The sequence below is a fragment of the Bactrocera neohumeralis genome, unplaced genomic scaffold, assembly GCF_024586455.1.
Source record: "Bactrocera neohumeralis isolate Rockhampton unplaced genomic scaffold, APGP_CSIRO_Bneo_wtdbg2-racon-allhic-juicebox.fasta_v2 cluster10, whole genome shotgun sequence".
NCBI classification, from domain to species: Eukaryota; Metazoa; Arthropoda; class Insecta; order Diptera; family Tephritidae; genus Bactrocera; species Bactrocera neohumeralis.
In genome coordinates this window covers 16053752-16076022 of record NW_026089623.1, presented here as the reverse complement: position 1 = coordinate 16076022, position 22271 = coordinate 16053752, and the positions used below count along the sequence as shown (strand labels likewise).

The 22271-nt window shown below is 35.6% G+C and overlaps 2 protein-coding genes across 8 annotated transcripts in view; one reads left to right on the top strand and one right to left on the bottom strand.

Moving 5' to 3' along the window:
* LOC126765217 (protein abrupt-like) overlaps nt 1-22271 on the bottom strand; it is a 299753-nt gene that overhangs the window by 217208 nt on the left and 60274 nt on the right. The gene's annotated exons all lie outside the window — the stretch shown is intronic.
* LOC126765240 (E3 SUMO-protein ligase ZBED1-like) lies at nt 18253-20541 on the top strand. Of its 2 annotated transcripts, none has more exons than XM_050482919.1 (4): nt 18253-18314; nt 18446-18565; nt 18622-20025; nt 20083-20541. In XM_050482919.1, exons 3-4 carry the CDS (start codon nt 18820-18822, stop codon nt 20272-20274), a joined length of 1398 nt encoding a protein of 465 aa, XP_050338876.1. In that variant the 5' UTR covers nt 18253-18314; nt 18446-18565; nt 18622-18819; the 3' UTR covers nt 20275-20541. The 2 variants fall into 2 exon arrangements, with proteins under 2 accessions (XP_050338876.1, XP_050338875.1); XM_050482918.1 differs by having other exon boundaries at nt 18446-18568.

The window sequence follows — 22271 nt, the reverse complement described above, 5'->3', positions numbered from 1 at the left end:
CCAACGCTATCGTTTTTGTGTTTGGCTTTTTTTCTTAGATCATTCTTTATATTTAGTTTCAGCAAACATTATTGAAAAATTGTCCGGATGCGGATTCAATTTATGAAATATAATAGTTGTGAACCCAGCAATGATTAGTAAATATATAAGTAAATTCCGCAAAATCGATTCGAGGCATGTGTGGTATATGTACATGTATGTGTGATGGCGATATCATACCATAGCAACTATGAATGATATGATTCACGTAAATTCATCCTACGTGTGGCGCGCAAATTAAAAACGCCCAAGTAGACTAAAACGCGGTGCTGCTCACTTTTTTTCATGCACTCGCTCAAAAAAAAACAGTAATTAAAAAAATCGTCGATTCTGGAGGAAACCAGGGAAGCAGTGCCGAAGGTCAAAATATGAGAATTCCCTGACAAATCAGGGATATGGTAACTTTATATATGGTGCAGAAGCTTAGACGATGACAACGACTGATGAGAATGGTTCTGCGAAAGATTTATGTTCCTTTGCGCGTTGGCCACGGCGAATATCGCATTCGATGGAACGATGAGCTGTATGAGATATACGATGACATTGACATAGTTCAGTGAGGTCATGTTGTCCGAATGGACGAAAACACTCCAGCTCTGAAAGTACTCGAAGCAGTTTCCTCCGGAGGAAGCAGAGGAAGAGGAAGACCTCCACTCCGTTGGAAAGACCAAGTGGAGAAATACCTGGCTCCGCTTGAAATCTCCAATTGGCGCTACTTTGCAAAAAGAAGAAACGACTAGCGTATTGTTGGTATTGTTGTTAATTCGGCTATACCTGCATAAACGTAGTCTACGCCAGTAAGGAAGAAGATTCAACTGGATGCTTAAAAAATCTCATATAATAGCCCTGACAGACGAAAGCCCTAATTTGCATTAACGGGCTTTGTTCAGATTTCTGCACAGTTCTTGCATTATCGCTAGCACATACAAATACATTTTTTACAGTACTTACAAATACCCAATTCAATCATCACTGTAATAAATGTTCATTTCGGGTATATTATTAGAGACTGTATTATTTAATGTATGCAATGTAATACATTACATGACGACAGCGCTAATATGCATTAGCGGGCTTAATTTACATTTACAGGCGCATTTGACCCATGTTAATGCAAGTTTGTAATGCACAAAAATTTCGTGCATTTAGCTGAATTTACCAAATTTGAGTATTCATTTCATTATCAGCTGTCTAAATGCACAAGTCTACCGTCTGTCACCATTAATTTTGCTCGCCTGTCATGGCTATAAACCGTTTTTACTTAAAAGGCTTTTAGCTGAATTTTTTAAATTTGGGAAGGCAAGACTGCCAAAAAAATGGCCGAGTTTTGCTATTGTTGGACAGATGTCGCTTGAAGTCTGTCGGCTCCTTTGTGTTTACAGCATCAGCAGTTTTTATATTGCTAATTAAATTATGTGCAAATATTTTAACAAAAACAAATTGTAATATTTTTAGATGGCAGAAAAAAACCATACACAGTTTGCCATTTTTCCAATATCCTTAACTTTTTCGCATACTTTTTTCGCGTTACAATCAAGTATTGTTTTTAATTACACTTTATTATCTTTTAAAGTATTTAATAATAAACGATTTTTTTTTGTTCAATTTACATTGGTTTTCCAAAAATACCAAAATTCCTGTTAACCATTTTTATTTCACTTTTTTTAATAAATAAACAAATTTCACAATCAGCTGTCTAATGCACAATTCTGCCGTCTGTCACCATAAAATTTTAATGCGCATTAGCAATTCTTAATGTGCATTAATTTTGCTCGTCTGGGATACTATTAACCCGATTTTATCTATTTTATTTTAGGCACAAGGATACACTGTTATTAGAAAGATACTCTCTCTGTGTTTCATTTAGATAACCCACTTATTGAGTGATATATACTGCATAAAGTCAACTTGAAAAATAAAACCTTTATATATGTATACGTATATGAATTATATGGAGGAGTGGGGAAGTTTCGACAAAAGGTCAAACTATTTTCAGGAAAAGTCTTTCTATGAATTTCAACAACATATTTCAGAAATTTACCAACAGTTTAAGTATTATACCTGCCATAGCCACAGAGGTTAACATATCGGTATCTGGGAGTCGAACTTCTAGTAAAATTTCGACAATTTTAAAACGTAATATGCCGATCTCGAAACACATACAAAATTTTATACCGATGCTTTTTTAATACGCTGTGATATAAGGGATAAGCGTATCGTAACCTACCAATGCCAAAAACAGTGATTCATTGAATTTTAGCTACAGTAAAAATTTAATTTAACTAATTTCAACAAAAAAGCGTTATATACTCTGTGCCCAAAAAATAAGGGGACATTGTATTTATTTTGCAAATTCATTATTTATTCTTCCAAATCAATTTCATCCCCTTCAAAGTAATCCCCTCCCGATGCAATGCACTTATACCAACGGATTTTCCAATCTTCGAAACACTGGTTGTAGTCACTTTCCGGGATGGCCTTCAGTTCCGTCTTCGCTGCGGCTTGAATCTCCTCTATCGTATAAAAACGGTGTCCCCGGAGCGGTCTTTTGAGCTTGGTGAACAGCCGGAAGTCGCACGGCGCCAGATCAGGTGAATACGGTGGTTGCGGAACGATATGGGTTGAGTTTTTGGCGAAATGATCACGAATTACGAGGGCAGTATGGGATGGTGCATTATCGTGGTTTAAAAATCAAGAATTGTCTTTCCACAATTTCGGCCGTTTTAGGCGGATAGCGTTACGCAAACGACGCATAACGTTCAAATAATATTCCTTGTTGACTGTTTGACCGGTTGGAAGGAATTCATAATGCACAACACCACGATAATCGAAGTCAACCTGACCTTGATTTTTGAGCGACTTTGGCGCTATTTTTTTTGGTCTCGGCTCCTTTTGGCACGATATTCGCTCGATTGATCGGTTGTTTCGGAGTCGTAAGCATAGATCCAAGTCTCATCGCCAGTTATAATGCGTTTCATGACACCCTGGTAGTCGGAAAGCATCGTTTCACACGCTTCAACGCGACGCCTTTTTTGCAAAAAATTCAATGTTTTCGGTACCAGTCGAGATTTGCCGCGCTTGAGGCCCAAAGCATCCTTCAAAATGGTATTGGCTGAGCCTTTCCATATGCCAACTTCATCAGCAAGGTCTCTAGTTTTTAATCGACGGTTTTTCAACACCAAATCTTTGATTTGTTGAACGTGAGCTTCGTCGGTTGAGGTTGATGTTCGCCCTGGACGCTCTTCGTCTTCGACACGTTCACGGCCGGCTTGGAACTCACTATACCACTTGTTAACATTTTTTTTAGACATAGCCTCATCACCAAAGGCTTTCTGCACCATCCTCAACGTATCCGCAGCAGAAAATTGATTCCGTAAACAAAATTTAATGCAAATTCTTTGCTCAACAAATTTCGACATCGCAAAAAACGACAAACTCACTTTTAGCAGCTCACAAAACGACACGTATCTCAAACACTAATGAATGTTTTGACATGAAATTTGACATAAATGTGACTGACAGTATTACCAACCTAAAAAAAAATATAATTCTCCAAATCCTTCGACGTTACGTAGCCTAACATAACAGTCCGGCAACTATCCCTCCACCAACGCCATTACGATATATAGAACATATGTACGTACGATATTAAAGTCTCGTATAAGCATAATAAGAATATTATATGTCAGTCTTAAGATTCATTCCACAAATAAATATTGTATATACATATATAATACTAACATAACTGGCCAAGCGCTCCCCAAAAAAAGAAAGACGAACCTACCTGTACCCAAAAGTTAATAAAGTTAATCGGTGGAACTATTAAAAACAATAATATTTCGTGAAGTTAAATAAAAATCTAGAAAAGTTGATCTAAAATAAAAAAAAATGAAAAAGGAAAGCTAAATTTCATTATATCAAAACTCTGTTAACTATTAACTTAACTACATAACCTACAAGAACTACATAACTAAGGTCGAAATCTACAAATTATATTTTTTTTAAGTGAAAAACTGTATTTAACATTGATTGTTCAGTACCGGACTCCGAAATTCCAAAAATTAAAATAAAATAAGTGAAATAAAGCAGTTTCTAAATTACATAATCTGGCAAATCACGTTTTTTATTCTACAATTCAAAAAACTAATATCATATTGAAATAAAATAAGAGACTAAACGCAAAATCTGTAAACTAATGAAGGTAAAATCAACAAGATATACAAACTCAAAATTGACAATTCGGTAACTTGCAAATTAATCACGGCAATCCATAGTTATATGCATGTGTATGCAAAAACGATATGCTCTGAACTATTAAAAAGTGAACTATTAAAATTACATCACAAAAACTTTTTTGATATAAAAAAATAAAAATATTTAAAAAAAATTATCGTCGCTAATGTGCAAAACAAAATTTAACATATAATACATGCCACGTTGTAACATAACCTTCATGTCACCATGTGGCAATTAGTAAGGTCACCTTTAAAAAGAAGTATATAACAACAATTTTGCGATCGGATGATCAACTCCAACAATCCAATTAGTAACTTCGAATAGCGGTACTTGGCAATGACAACTAATCCAATTAGTTCCAGTGAGAACCAACCGCCAATGGCAACTCACCCAAATAGTTCCAGTGAGAACCGACCAGCACTGCAGCTGTCAGTGAGCGACATTGTGACAGGTTCACACAGAGTCCACGAATTCCGCGGAGACGACATATATGCCCTCTCTTCATTTTTAAGAGAAGTCGACGCCATACTGGCAATGCTGTATGCAGATCCAACAGCATACGAATATGTATATCGAAGAGTAATCCTAAATAAAATTCAAGGTAAGGCATTACATGCAATTCGTACTATATCGTCAGATGCCAACTGCATTAGAATTTGTTTTGAATTGTTAATAAATATACATAATATACAAATTAAACGAAAAGTTTGAATACGATGTAAGTAAACCAATAGAATTTAGTCCTCTAAATAATGAAAAAATCATTTTAAGAACATTTTTGAATAATATAGATGCTAATTTGGCTTCGATAATTATAAATAGGAATATAAATTGCTTATCAAATGCTTATAATTTTTAGAAAGCGAAGGTTTAATTCGTAATCAGAATAAGTGTAATAGTACAAATTTCAATGATGATTACTATAACTATGCAAAACAAAGTAGACATACTGATTCAAGTTACAATTATAACAGAGATCAACAAGAATATAAAATAAATCAACAATATTTGAGAAATTATAATAAAAATTTTCCGAAATTCTATCCTGATCAAAATAGAAAGTTTTTGCCAAGGCAGAATTATTCAAGTCAAATTAATAATGAATTTCGGTTTCAAAATTCCAATCAATATAATAGCCCAAATTTTAGAAGAAGTGAGCTTATGAATTCAGATTACGCACAAGTTGATGAAATTGATAAAAACCAAGTTTCATAATTTTCATGTTACAGCCTCAAGGGAACATTACCCATAATAGAGCTTCACATAGAAAATAATATTGTTTTATGTTTAGTAGATACTGGCTCAACTACTTCACTTCTAAATGAAAAAATACTACCTTACTACAAAAGAATTCCACTTCAAGTTCCATTAAAATTTAAATCTTTAAATAGTGAAACTAAAATTAATTTTGAGATTATTACCGATTTACCAAAAGAATTTAAAAGAGATGCCACAATGTCATGGAAGTTAACCAGCTTTGAGGGAAAAACTTTTGATGCAATTCTAGAACAAAATATTTTAAAACCACTCAAGGCAATTATTAATATGGACAAAGAAAGTATTACTATAAATAATATCGAAAATAAATTTGTGAAACATTATCCATATAGTAAAATAAACGAGTTTCATTATTTGAATACAATCAATATAAATGATAAAGTTTTACAAAATTTATATAAGAATTTAAATACAGAAGAAAAAAGCGCTCTAAACAAAATACTCAATAATTATCAAGATTTAATTTACACAGACGGTCAGCAGTTAAGTTACCCTAACATTACAAACCACGAAATTAAAACAAGTACCGACAGACCAATTTACACAAAAGCTTATAGATATCCTCCAATACACGAAAACGAAGTAAGTGCACAAATTAGAGATATGCTGCAACAAGGCATTATAAAAAAAAGTAACTCTCTTTATAATAGCCCCTTATGGATCGTACCTAAGACAGACATAACTGGCGAGAAGAAATGGAGAATAGTAGTAGATTATCGCAAATTAAATGAAATTACAACGGACGACAAATTTCCAATACCGAACATTGACAATATACTAGACAAACTTGGACAAGCACAGTACTTCTCGACGATAGATTTAGCAAAAGGATTTCACCAAATCCTAGTCAAAGAAGAAGACCAGTTGAAAACTGCTTTTTCTACCCCCTACGGACATTATGAATACGTTCGGATGCCTTTTGGCTTAAAAAATGCTCCAGCAACGTTTCAAAGACTTATTAACAGTGTTTTGAAAGATTTTATTAACAAATTTTGCGTTGTGTATCTGGACGATATACTTATTTTTTCCGTTAAACAAATAAAATCATTTCTCAGTATGTGCAGCTATTATCGCAAATTTATTAAAAATTTCGCAAATATAGCGTACCCGATGGTAAAGTTTCTAAAGAAAGACGCCAAAATAAATATTAATGATCCAAATTTTATCAATTCGTTTGAAAAACTAAATCCGGATTTTAGCAAACATTTAGCAAACGTTTTTCCTTCGCAATCGGAGCAGTGTTGCAGCAGGACAAACATCCTGTTTGCTTTGCCAGTCGTACTTTAAACGACCATGAGCGTAATTATTCGGTCACAGAAAAAGAGCTTTTGGCTATTGTCTGGGATGTCGGATATTTTCGTCCATATTTGTATGGCGTTAAATTTAATATTACGTCCGCTTACCAACCGTTAAAATGGTTATACACAAAAACGCAAGGAAAAGATGCTAATCCAAGGCTTTATCGATGGTTAGTAAAACTAAGCGACTACAATCTAAACATCGATTACATTAAGGGAGGAGATAACCATGTAGCAGATTTTTTAAGCAGAATCAATTCTGATACTCATGAAATAAACGTAGGTAATGATAGTTCAAGCTTTTTAAATAATAACGCAAGTGATGATACAATTTCAATGCATTCCCATGCTGATGATAGAAGTAATTACATTGGCATTTAAGTAAATCGGTGGCAGTAGTAAATAGATTTCCTGTTCAAATAATTTTTACAAACATTAAAAGTAAAGAATTTGAAATTATAAATAATAAAAAAAGATTTACATACATCAGTTTAGAAGATCTTAGTAATAATTTAGAAGAAATTTTAGAACGAAACATTTCAGGTTCAAAAATAGGAATTTATACAGACCTCGACGATGAAAAATACAATATTTTACAACAAAAAATTGTAGATATATACACAAATAAGCCAAATTTCAAATTTTTCAGATGTTCTTACAACGCAAAAGATATGGCTTCAGAAAACGAAGCATTTAGACAAATTCATATGTACCATAAAAATGAAACAGGTCACACTGGTATTAATGAAAACTACGAAGGATTGAAAAAAATTATGTATTATCCAAATTTAAAAACTTTGATACAGAAGTATATTAACAATTGCGATACCTGCAATAGAATAAAATACGATCGCAAACCAGTGAAACCTAAGTTCGCAATGACCGAAACCCCAAAGGATAAGAATCAGATCATACATATGGACATTTACACGAATTCAAAATCTAATTTTTTAACATTTATAGATCGTTTCTCAAAATTTGCAACTGCCTACTACCTTGAGGACAGAAATAACCAAACAAGAATTGAGAAACTAAGACAATACCAATCACAGAAAGGACATTTTGAAACATTGATTACAGACAACGAAATTAAAAGCGTAAACATTAGGGATTACCTAAGAACAGAAAATATAAAGTTGCATCTAACAAAACCAAATAATCATACTGGAAACGCCTACATTGAGAGGTTGCATAATACACTAACTGAAAAAATTAGATTTTAAATATAGAAAATAATTTATTAGGCATTAAAGACAAAGTAAGCAAATCCATTGAATACTACAATAATTCATACCATTCCATTACAAAAGAAAAACCAATTAATGTGGAATCAGGAAATTGTAATAAAACAAATATATACACAAAAAAAATTAATGAAAAGGAAAGGTATTTGAATAAAAGAAATCTGCATAGAGAAAATTATCGAGAATACAGGAATAAAGGCTACATTAAAAATTAAAAAAATGTTCGTCATAAAGAACAACCGCAGTTTATATTTAATGAACTGAATAATATACATGCCAAAAATATTAAAAGAAAATATAAATTTCATGACAAATTTAACATACAAGAAATTACCTAAAACAAAAAAATCAATAAATGAATTACAAACACAAAGAGAAAATAATAATTTAATAGATATATATGTAAAAGCCAAAAAAAAAAAATTAAAAAAATGTAATGGATATACATAAGTATGTAAATTTTTGATTTATTTAATTATTAAAAAAATCCGCTTGTATTAATTCTATTAATAATTACGTATGATATTATATCACAATTCATGTAAACTTTAATTTTAACAGGGGGGAAGTTACGTAGCCTAGCATAACAGTCTGGCAACTATCCCTCCACCAACGCCATTACGATATATAGAACATATGTACGTACGATATTAAGGTCTCGTATAAGCATAATAAGAATATTATATGTCAGTCTTAAGATTTCATTCCACAAATAAATGTTGTATATACAAATATAATACTAACATAACTCGCGCGCAGTTAAAATTCAAATTTTATTATTATTGCCCTTATTTTTTGGGCTCTTCATTATGCTCATCGTTACTGAGTGATTGTTGTGCCGGAAAGTACTGAAAATAGTTTACGTACATGGGTCAAACCTCGTTAAGTAACAGTTCATTAGGAGGAGGGCCAAACACCCATGATATAAATAAATTGTTTAAGTTATTGAAGGTTGAAATTTAGAACACGATAAAATTGTAAAATTATTTTCACATAAACTACTGGATATAAAACGATGGAATTTTTGAAGTCAAATAAAAATGTTCTCGCTATATTATAGATTTGAATAACAATATTTTACATAACTTTTTGTTAAACAATTGAAATTTCTCATGTGTTTTTCTCGCTGAACAGTATGCGACACAACGCAGAAAATATTCACCTTTAATAATCTGCAAAAAAAAATGTTTGTTTATTCATGCCATTCCAAAGATATTGAATTTTTTGTCCCCCTTCTGCTCTTTAAGCGTGTGGCACATCCATAGATCATCGATGAGCAGTGGTTTAAAATTTTTTTTATGTTTGTTTTTAATTTATTTTTTCTTAACGACCAATATGCCGAGAATATTGTGTACAAATTTTTAGTCAATTATAGTCAAACTAACGAAGTTACAGCGTTTTAAACGACCGACCGTGATACCTGACTTTGAAACTTCAAATCGATTTTCCCGAAAACGTTATTTTTGAGGCTCGTGAACATTAGAACTGAAAACCTACTGAACGTATCATTTTTAAAATTTGAACATTACTTTTTCACATAAGTCAACAGGTAATCAGATTGAGCTTTTTCTATTTTTTTTAAATTTTTTATTAACAAATTTATCACCACAAATGCTGCAAAAAATAGAAAAAATAAAACTCTTTCTGATTACCTCGAGAAAAACATCAACTTTAAAACTCATATCAATTTTTTTGATTCAGATGATCTGGTAAGGAGTTATAATGCCATTTTTTTTCAAGGCGCTTCTGGAGATTCACCGTCACGGGCTTATTTATTAATATTTTTCTAATATACTTCAAAAGTTGTGCAATAATATGTAATCAAATTTAATAAAATTATTTTATTCATGTCGCCACAAAAAAACCACAAATATATCTTTTTTTTGCCTTAAAACCTTATAAATAATAAACTAACCTATAGAAGACAGTAATTCAGTAGGTAATTGTTGTGTAATTTTTGGAAATTTCTAATGCGATTGACCGTTCTCACTTCTAATATTTTCTACACTGATTCATCATTTAAATCGTTGAAAATAATGTAATTTCCGTGTGTTTTTTATTACTTTTGCTTTATTCAGGCGCTTTTGGAATTTCTGGAATCCAGTTGCTATAGAGTATTATCGTTTTTTCACCTAATGGTTGTACGTATCACCTAGAACTAATCGAGATAGATATAGGGTTATATATATGCAAATGATCAGGATGACGAGAGATGCAAGCTATAACTTGGATTAAAATTGAGATATCTCTATGAAACTGCCACGCCCACAAATCGCCATTAACCGAAAACACATAAAGTGCAATAACTAAGCGCAAAATTAAGATATAAAACTGTAATTTGGTACAAAGGATCCCAATAGCAAAGGGCACCTGTGGCAAAATTTTGTTTAAAAAGTGGTCGTCCTCAAACAAGTTTAATGTATATACCTCCTAAACCACTTAAGCTACAACAACCAAATTTCCTGAGTCGAATCTTATAAGAACTTTTATTGACAGTGTGAAAATCCAAATCGGCTTTATGACCACATTATATGTATAAAAGCACTTTGTTGTCTAGACTAAGTTTCTTCTTCTTAATTGGCGTAGACACCGCTTACGCGATTATAGCCGAGTTAACAACAGCGCGCCAGTCGTTTCTTCTTTTCGCTACGTGGCGCCAATTGGATATTCCAAGCGTAGCCAGGTCCTTCTCCACCTGGTCCTTCCAACGGAGTGGAGGTCTTCCTCTTCCTCTGCTTCCCCGGTCGAATACTTTCAGAGCTGGAATGATTCCGTCCATTCGGACAACATGACCTAGCCAGCGTAGCCGCTGTCTTTTAATTCGCTGAACTATGTCAATGTCGTCATATATCTCGTACAGCTCATCGTTCCATTGAATGCGATATTCGCCGTGGCCAACGCGCAAAGGACCATAAATCTTTCGCAGAACTTTTCTCTCGAAAACTCGCAACGTCGACCCATCAGTTGTTGACATCGTCCAAGCCTCTGCATTATATAGCAGGACGGGAAATATGAGTGACTTATAGAGTTTGGTTTTTGTTTGTCGAGAGAGGACTTTGCTTCTCAATTGCCTACTCAGTCCGAAGTAGCACCTGTTGGCAAGAGTTATCCTGCGTTGGATTTCTAGGCTGACGTTGTTGGTGGTGTTTACGCTGGTTCCAAGATACACGAAATTATCTACGACTTCAAAGTTATGACTGTCAACAGTGACGTGAGTTCCAAGTCGCGAGTGCGACGACTGTTTGTTTGATGACAGGAGATATTTCGTTTTGCCCTCGTTCACTGCCAGCCCCATTTTCTGTGCTTCCTTGTCCAGTCTGGAGAAAGCAGAACTAACGGCGCGGGTGTTAAGGCCGATGATATCAATATCATCGGCATACGCCAGCAGCTGTACACTCTTATAAAAGATGGTACCTTCTCTATTAAGTTCTGCAGCTCGAATTATTTTCTCCAGAAGCAGGTCGTTTGGTATCGAACGGCTCGGAGAGGTCCTTCCCGATTCTGACGGAGCTTTTGGTGTTGCTCAACGTCAGTTTACACAGCCGTATCAGTTTTTCGGGGATACCAAATTCAGACATCGCGGCATAAAGGCAGCTCCTTTTCCTGCTGTCGAAAGCAGCTTTGAAATCGACGAAGAGGTGGTGTGTGTCAGTGACTAGATCACCTTTGGGGGTTCTACAAGAGTATGCTCCGGTCTTGAAACCTTCTGTAAGCCGCCGCATTTTTTCGTAAAATTTTCGAGCATTACCCCTGTCGTCCAGCTTATCAAGCTCTTCGTACTCACGCATTTCGGCCTCTTTCTTCTTCTGTCTACAAATGCGTCTCGCTTCCCTCTTCAACTCTCGGTATGTATCCCATCCCGCACGTGTAGTGGTCGATCGTAACGTTGCGAGGTAGGCAGCCTGTTTTCTCTCCGCTGCGACACGGCACTCCTCGTCGTACCAGCTGTTCTTTTGCACTTTCCGAAAACCAATGGTTTCGGTTGCAGCTGTACGTAAGGAGTTTGAAATGCCGTCCCACAGTTCCCTTATACCGAGTTGTTGACGAGTGCTCTCAGAGAGCAGGAGTGCAAGCCGAGTAGAAAATCGTTCGGCTGTCTAGACTAAGTTTACAGTTTTTATTTAAAAGCCAATTTAAATTTGCAGCTCTAATCTTCATACATGTTATTTTGCTAGAGATGTGTTTTCTCCACGTGAGCCTTCTATCTAGTTGAATACCAAGATATGTTACTTCGTTCGCTTGGGCTACTAAAATATTGTTTATTTTTACTGCCGGGCACATTTTTTGTCTAAGCGAAAATGTAACATGCTTACACTTCTGTTCATTCACATTTATACGCCAGTTCGCTAGCCATTCTTCGACGACAGAACTTGAGTGCTCCGCTAATATTCATGATGTTAAAATGTGGCAGTTGTTACTGCTCACTATAGCTGTGTCATCCGCAAAAGTTGAAGTAAATATACTGCCAGGTGTCGAAAGATCTGCTATATATATGATGTATAGAGTTGGGCCTACAACGCTGCCCTGTGGTACACCAGCCCTTATCTGTCTTTCATCAGATATGAAATCTCCTACTTTCAATATAAATTGTATATTATTTAGATAAGACTCCAATGTTTTATACAATTCTAAAGGTAGAATCTTATAGTAAAAGAATTTCGTGCCACACCTTATCAAACGCCTGAGCTACATCTAAAAATATTGCTGAACAGTACTCCCTGTGTTCAAATGCTTTCCTTATTTCGTTAGTAATTCTATTTACTTGCTCTATTGTGCCATGTTTCGCACGACAACCGAATTGATGCATTGGTATTGTATTATTTTCGTGGAGGAAAGGAGACATCTTCGATAGCAATACTTTTTCAAATACTGTAAGAAAACAGGGTGGAAGACTGATTGGTCTGTATGAAGACGGCTGTGTTAAGTCTTTCCCAGGTTTATCTATCAAGATAATCTGCGACTTTTTCCATGAAATTGGATAGTATCCGAAGCTAAGAATTGCACTGAAGAGCAATAAGAGTACCTCTATAGCAATAATTGGTAACTCAATTAACAGTTTTGTGGAAATATTATCATGTCCCGGCGATTTTTTAGATGATTTTAGCTATGTTGGGTAAGATTGGCAGCTTAAATTTGTTCTGTGGCAAATTAGGTTGAAATACCTTTTCAAGGTGATTTGCAAAACAATTAGCCTTTTCCTCGTCACTTCGAGCCCAATCTCTACCCAAGTCTCGTATAGGCAAGTTGGAAAGATTTTTCTGGGACCAAGCCGCTTATAGCTTTTGTATGGTGTTACTAAAATAGCTGCGCTGGTTATTATATCATTGACTTCTCTTATGCTTTCGTCAATATTTCTTTCTGTGTTTATTTTGTACTCAATATTAATGTGGCATCTATAATAATTTCTCTAAATTTTAATACATCGTACTGCTTGGTACCCCACTTCTTGTGAATGTACCATGCATTGACGTTGCGCAAATCAACTCAATGAACCGCCAGATGGAACGTACTAGTAAAACCTGCGCCGTCCTCAACGTGTTAAGTCACCGCAGCGATTTTTTATAGTTATTGTCATAGCTTGTAATTGCGCTGTGGCATAAGATTTTAATGTGTGGTGATTTAATCGTTTTCTAACCAACACTGCGTTCCTCCATGTGCCTTTCCATCTGGGTGGTTTGTAACATAGAGTCTAAATCCCGGTATAAAGATATTGTTTTTGTTCGAAAGATGAGTTCCTGACAATAGCATTACATCAATATTATTTTCATCCAGAAATCTAATAAGTCCAAATTTATGTTGGTTAACACCGTTAGCATTCCATATACAGATATTTAGTAAGCTCAATTTTTACTTAATAAATTTTGCAGCACTTGGTTTTGTGATTTTATTAAATCCTGGATCATGTTTTGCATCCTAGACATAAATTGTGTGTACACTGTGTAAGATTTATAATCATAGTTTCAATACCTCCATTTGGAGGATTTTGCGGCAGTTGCATGTGCACAGTGTTGCCTTTCACCATATTTGCATAGCTTCCTTGCATACTATTTTTGATAGAAGTAATATGTTTCGAACTTTTCTCTGACGTTGTTATAATTTTATTACGGGGTGTTTGTAACATGTGGTTACGACGTGCTTAAATACCCTGTGACAACTTCGATCTCAAATCTTTATATACAGGACAACCCCTATAGTTAGCAGTGTGATTTCCTCCACAATTGCTGCATTTTTATACTCTCGCAACAATGTTGCTAAGGAGAGTATTATAGTTTTGTTCACAAAACGGTTGTTTGTAAGTCCTAAAACTAACAGAGTCAGATATAGGGTTATATATACCAAAGTGATCAGGGTGACGAGTAGAGTCGAAATCCGGATGTCTGTCTGTCCGTCCGTCCTTCTGTCCGTCCGTCCGTGCAAGCTGTAACTTGAGTAAAAATTGAGATATCATGATGATTACAGGTATTCTTTGGCTCCATAAGAAGGTTGAGTTCGAAGATGGGCCAAATCGGCCAACTGCCACGCCCACAAAATGGCGGAAACCGAAAACCTATAAAGTGTCATAACTAAGCCATAAATAAAGATATTATAGTGAAATTTGGCACAAAGGATAGCTTTAGGAAGGGGCATATTTGGACGTAATTTTTTGGAAAAGTGGGAGTGGCCCCGCCCACTACTAAGTTTATTGTACATATCTCGGAAACTACTCTAGCTATGTCAACCAAACTCCATAGAGTCGTTTTCTTCAGGCATTTCCATATACAGTTCAAAAATGAAAGAAATCGGATAATAACCACGCCCACCTCCCTTACAAAGGTTATGTTGAAAATCACTAAAAGTGCGTTAACCGACTAACAAAAAACGTCAGAAACACTAAATTTTACGGAAGAAGTGAGAGAAGGAAGCTGCACCCAGGGTTTTTTTAAATTGAAAATGGGCGTGGCCTCGCCCACTTATGGACCAAAAACCATATCTCAGGAACTACTAGACCGATTTCAATGAAATTCGGTATATAATATTTTCTTAACACCCTGATGGCATGTACGAAATATGGGTGAAATCAGTTCACAACCACGTCTTCTTCCAATATAACGCTATTTTGAATTCCATCTGATGCCTTTTCTGTATAATGCGAGTATAAACATTAGGAACCAATGATGATAGCGGAATAAAACTTTATACAAATACGGCATTTGAAAAATATGTAAATGACGTATAATGAAATCTCGATTATGACTTTATCATGCGAGAGTATAAAATGTTCGGTGACACGCGAACTTGGCCCTTCCTTACTTGTTTATTTAATTCTTCTTTCTTAAGGGTGAATATTGAAATGGGATGTAAATCACCACATACCACACAAACACTGCGTAGAGTGCATTTAGTATGCCCATATTCTTGGCAGTTAGTACATTGTACCGGACCGTTTCTTTTCTTCTTTGTGGTTCTTCAACAGTTACTCTACGATGCAGCAAATATTTAAAATTATATATTGGATGTGTTTCCTTTTTATACCCTAAACAGGATATATGTATTATGTTTGTCACGATGTTTGTAACACCCAGAAAGAAGCGTCGGAGACCCTATAAAGTATATATATAAATGATCAGTATGTTGAGCTGAGTCGATTTAACCATGTCCGTCTGTCTGTCTGTCCGTCCGTCCGTCCGTCTGTATATATACGTACTAGTCCCTCAGTTTTTAAGATATCCTTTTGAAATTTTGTAAACGTCATTTACTCTTCAAGAAGCTGCTCATTTGTCGGAACGGCCGATATCGGACCACTATAACATATAGCTGCCATATAAACTGAACGAACGGAATCAAGTTCTTTTATGGAAAACTTTCACATTTGACAATGTATCTTCACCAAATTTGGTATAGATTATTTTCTAAAGAAACAATGTAATCTCCGAAGATATTGGTCAGATCGGTTAACTATAGCATATAGCTACCATACAAACTAAACGATTGGAATCAAGTTCTTGTATGGAAAACTTTCTCATTTGACAATATATCTTCAGCAAATTGGGTATAGATTATTCTCTAAGGCAACAATGTAATCTCCGAAAAACTTGTTCAGATCGGATTGCTATAGCATATAGCTTCCATACAACTGAACACACACAGCCGAAGTTAACGTTTTTTCTTGTTTTTAAGTTGATTTGAGTTCGGCAACAATTCAATTTTAAACATTGGCTGTGGTACTTTATTTCTATTAAATATACATATTTACTACTGTTTTAGTACCAAAACCGCATTCTTCCAATGCTTCTTTGACTTCACTAGAGTCTACGGCGGACTCTATACCCTTAATTACAACAACTAGGCCCTTAGAGCTCTTCAATTGATACGAATAATAATTCTTGTTTTTATTTGACAAAAATTTAACGATGTCCATAAAACTTTTTTCAGTGTAGGACTGAATTTTGGTTTCATCTATATTGCCTTCTTTCACAGGCACTATATGAAAATTGTTAGTACCTACAATTTCACTTAATTTCGCAACAAGAGTATTACTGCTACGCTCGCGTAAATATATTGGAGATGGTTTGGCATTAACGACTGTGGAGATACCCTTTGCATCGTCGTCTGAACCATTGCTTAGTATGGAAATTCTGTTGCCATTTAAAACTTCCGTTTTATTATTATTTGGTGTGCCGCCTTGAAATTTCTTAGGATTGACCACTGACTTTGAAGGACTTAATTTCCTTTTTATATTGTTTGTACAGACGGGCCTTCTTTTTACGTTCTCACCTTGCGATGTGATTTTCTTCCTTGCCCGCGCGCTTGATGGTACCTGCAGACTGGTTGCTGTCAGCGCATTTGTTGTTGCCTGATTGTTGTTTTCTGCTGCCTCTGCTGAATGTCTTTTACTTTTCTGCTGATCGCCGCGATGACTCATCATCGCCGTTACCCTTTTTATTGCCATTGTTGTTGGGTCGACAAGGCTAAAGTAGGCATTTAAGGAATGCCTACGGCCTTGCTGGTGAGGCTGCGAAGCACTCATTATTGTTTTTATTTTATTTTTTGTTTTGTTTTTATCTATTTATTTCGTGCACTATTTACTTATGTTTATAAATAATAATTTGTGAGCACTGATTTTTTGTTGATTGTTAGTTTTTATTTTATTTTTATTAATTGGTTACTTTTTGCACAATGTGAATACACGGAGCGAGTTAAAAAACACGTCCGTACTAGAGGTGGAGAAACATCGATGCGAACATCGATGACATCGACATATGTTTGCGAAACATCGGCAACATCGATGCTTAGCGGGGCAAAATCGATGTTTTTCCATCTCTAAGGCACATAGAGGAAGACAGTCGAATTGTAAGTACATATATCATTTAATCTTATTATAAATTATTAACAGAATAGTGTTATTTTAGTTATATCGGGTGATTTTTTAAGAGCTTGATAACTTTTTTTAAAAAAAAAACGCATAAAATTTGCAAAATCTCATCGGTTCTTTATTTGAAACGTTAGATTGGTTCATGACATTTACTTTTGAAGATAATTTCATTTAAATGTTGACCGCGGCTGCGTCTTAGGTGGTCCATTCGGAAAGTCCAATTTTGGGCAACTTTTTCGAGCATTTCGGCCGGAATAGCCCGAATTTCTTCGGAAATGGCCATAGAATCGCGAGCTGTGTGGCATGTAGCGCCATCTTGTTGAAACCACATGTCAACCAAGTTCAGTTCTTCCATTTTTGGCAACAAAAAGTTTGTTAGCATCTTGGTTGACATGTGGTTTCAACAAGATTCGGAGAACTTCGGAGAACAATTCATCTCAAGAAATGGACCCGTAAGTTGGCCACCAAGATCATGCGATTTAACGCCTTTAGACTATTTTTTGTGGGGCTACGTCAAGTCTAAAGTCTACAGAAATAAGCCAGCAACTATTCCAGCTTTGGAAGACAACATTTCCGAAGAAATTCGGGCTATTCCGGCCGAAATGCTCGAAAAAGTTGCCCAAAATTGGACTTTCCGAATGGACCACCTAAGACGCAGCCGCGGTCAACATTTAAATGAAATTATCTTCAAAAAGTAAATGTCATGAACCAATCTAACGTTTCAAATAAAGAACCGATGAGATTTTGCAAATTTTATGCGTTTTTTTTTTAAAAAAAAGTTATCAAGCTCTTAAAAAATCACCCGATACTTGTTGGTGGTGTTGGCGTGAGTGTGGTGGTACTTAAACATGAACAAGTTTATGAAAAGTAAGTACTAAATATCCGAATTTATCTTCAGAAAAGCATTGTAGATGAATTTCTGCAGAAAAGCACATGCACATTCGCATGCATTTTTACTTTTGCATTGAATAGACATTAATACAGTTTATTTGTTATAGGAACAGCAAGCGAACAGCTAAAGCCTGATGAGGATCAAAAGAAGAGGAGGCGAGATGTTTCTATAGCTTGGGATCATTTTAAAAGAAACAGCGAAAAAACGCATGGGATATGCAATTACTGTGGTAAGCCAATAATGACGTGTGGAAACACAACAAATCTAATGGACCACTTAAAGCACGTTCATGCTGATTGGCTTAAAGTTGGGGGAACTGCGCAGAAACCAAACATGTTAGAAAAGTTTGTTGGAAAATCGGTTTCCTTTTATGAAAATGACTCGAAACGAAAACGTCTCCTAGACAGTAAGGTCATGAACATGATTGCTGCCGATGTTCAACCTTTTTCTTGTGTTTAGGATGACAGATTTAAAGAGCTCATGAAAGAAATGGACCCCCGCTACAGGTTACCTAGTAGGTCACACCTGCGCGACGTAGTGATTCCATCTCAATATGAGTCTCTTAAGAATAAACTCCATTCTGTACTTAACGATATTGATTTTGTGGCCATAACGACTGACTTGTGGACATCCAAAGCAAACGAAGGTTACATTACAGTTACGTGCCATTTGGTTTTAAATAGTTTTACGTTGGAGTCGGCAATTTTAGCAACAAGGCAACTTCTTGACACTACCAATCACAATGCTATTAATATTTCTGAAACACTAAAGGGCGTGCTTGATGATTGGGGTGTCACGAATAAAGTTGTTTGTGTTGTGACTGACAATGATGCGGTGATGCTAATAGCATGTGAGTTGTTTGAATATAAGCACTTGCCTTGTGTAGCGCATACAATCAACTTTATTGTGCAAGATGTCCGATTGCCCGATTTCGACGTAATTCTTACAAAATGTATGTCGGTAGTTGGCTTTTTTAAGAGAAGCCAGATCGCATATTCGAAATTTAAGGGCGCTCAGGGGGACAATCCGCATTCTCTTCTGCAAGAAATGCCAACTCGCTGGAATAGCGCATTCGAAATGATTAAGCGCATACTGAAGACAAACGAATTTATTACATTAGCTTTGGTATCTTCTCGTGGCGCTCCATTGCCGTTTTCAGCAGAAGAAGTGGATATTTTAAATGATATATCCGAGTTGCTATCCCCCTTCGAAGAGACGACGCTTTCTGTGTCTACAAACACAAAAGTATCAGCGTCCATAATTATCCCAGTCATATGCGAACTGAATCATAAAGTAAACAATATTAAAGTCAACACAGAAAAAGGCAAAAACATATTCACGACCATCAAGTTTAGTCTTACCAAGAGGCTCGCAAGCTATGAAACACGCACAATACCACGAATTGCTACCATACTAGATCCCCGCTTTAAGAAACACGGATTTTGTAATCCCTTTAATGCGGAAGAAGGTGTCAAAGCTGTGCAGCCTGAACTGTTTACAAAACTACCTGCAAACCCACTACACCCGCCAACATCACCAACACAGGAACCAAGCCGATTTTCTTTTCTACAAGTCAAAAGCCAAAACAAGGTGCACTCTTCCTGGGCAGATGCCATTATCCTGATGAGACAGCATTTTGGAAAGGAGAACCAGCCGGAAAACTGTGACCCTCTTTCGTACTGGCAGGTAAGAAATTATGCAATAACATATTTTTTCCAATTTATTGTATTAATTATATTTTAGATTACTACAGATGGCGACGCGTTTAAAACGTTAGCTAAAAAATACTTCTGCGTCCCCGCATCTTCGTGCGAATCTGAAAGAGTTTTCAGCAAAGCTGGACAACTTATAAGTAAGCGTCGCACGCGGCAATCATCGACCGTTGTCGATAAGCTCCTCTTCTTAAACAAAAACAAACATGTAATTAATATGTAAATATATATAGTAGAGTTCGGGATAGTAAGTAAAGATAGTAAAGTAGGGATAACACAATATCCTAAAGAACTATTATTTTCTTTTGACCATGTGTATATTGAAATATTGATATTAAATTTGTTTTTAGTTTTTATTTACAAACTAAGGATAGGACTATATACCAAAGAAGTGGAGCATGAATATCATAAACAATTTTATTTTTATTTGTTTTTCGTTTTCTTTTTTATTTAACAAGTGATTAATAAAATGAATATTTTTTGTTGAAAATTTTACTTTTAATTTTTAAACATCACAAATTAAAATAAAGTTCAAATAAACTGAAATAACTGCTAATTTTTTTTTATTTAAAATGTCGATGTTTCATCGATGTTTTCGCCAAAAACATCGATGCCAGTGAACATCGATGTTTCTCCACCTCTAGCCCGTATACCTTGAACGCCAAATTCGTAATGCGTTTTGTTGGAATTGGCAGCAGCGAATTAGTAACCATCTAAATGGTTTTAGACAGCAAGTCTCGAATGTTAACTTCCATGCCCTTAATGAACGCGATTTAAGTTATTACGTCGTGCTGGGGAATGAAATCTTGTGTCAAATTTTACAAGGAAAGATCGAAGCTGGCAAAAGAAGTGCAATTGTCAACCGACAGAAGTATTTGTACCAAAGAAATTACATCTAAAACGTGCGGAGAAGAAGTTTGCGCCATAGAGCAGGTGGACGGGGTTCATGAACTACGCTGTACTACAGTCGAAGGGTGTTTTCAAGGAACACGCGATGAGTCCAGAGGGTACAATATAGCAGAGATCGGTGGCGCTGGCGAGTACTTCATGGACACAGCAAGGTGTCAACGAAGCAGAATCAACGAAGCATATGGAAATAGATAGTGGACTTGGTAAACACGGAAGTATGTTGAGTGGAACAAAGAGAAAGCGTAAGCGCTATGGAGCGCCTGGTTGCAGAGTTAACAACTAATAAACGAGTTTAACGAACTGATAGCGTGAAGTGTACTAAGACATCAACGTCATTATACGGGAATATCGATGTACGCGGAGTGGCTGTTAAGGAAAGCAGTATTGAAGAGGATGAGAACCGTATCGGTAAATTGATCAACGAATTTAGAGACATTTGTTTAGTTTCTAGTATAAGTGAAGCATCACATATCGATTTGCAGCATCTCAGTAGTACACAGGCGGGAACGATAGGTAAGTTAATAACCGAAAGCGGTCGATAAAAAAGTTGGACTATGGTTAGAAGAAGGCATAGCACTTCGGCATACGCACCACCAATTGTTCTCCTACCAAAAATTGACGGCGAAATGAGGATATACTATATTACACTATAAGATACTGAATGCGAAAATACTTAGAGACAATTCCCCTTTACAATTGGCATTGCAAATATGCAAGATGCATATACGATGCTTAATTTGGAAAATAGATTTTTTCATGTGCCGGTAAGTGCGAAACCACAAAATATGCTATGTCATTCATTGCTGAACCAAAGAAAAACGTTGTAGAGAAAACATCGCGTATCTCGCGTAATAAAGCGCTGTATATTGAAGGAAAATAAAATGGAAAAATATGCAGAGGCCGTAGTTGAAAGACTTAGGAAGCAGCATTTATGTCAACTCTTTCTAAAGAGTATTGCGAGAAAGAAAGCATCTAATAATCGCCACGGCTCTTCCAAGAGGTGAACGAATACACAAAATCATGACCGCATGACTTCAAAATTATGGACCGAAAGTCCTGGTTAGTGGTAGAATCATGTAGAACGCGTACAACAGACTATAAACAACACTCCAAATCTTAGTATAAGAACAAGAGCTTTTAAATAATTTCGTCTTCGAGTGAAATAGAACACTGCTCGTCTACAAGAAGAAAATCATCAGAAGCCTGAAGTCGAGTGCAACATAAAAGAGCTGGTAGCAATTAAACGTGAACAAGATTTAAAAGAAAGGGACGATAGACTTATAAAAAAATCTCAATGGAAGAGTCACTAAA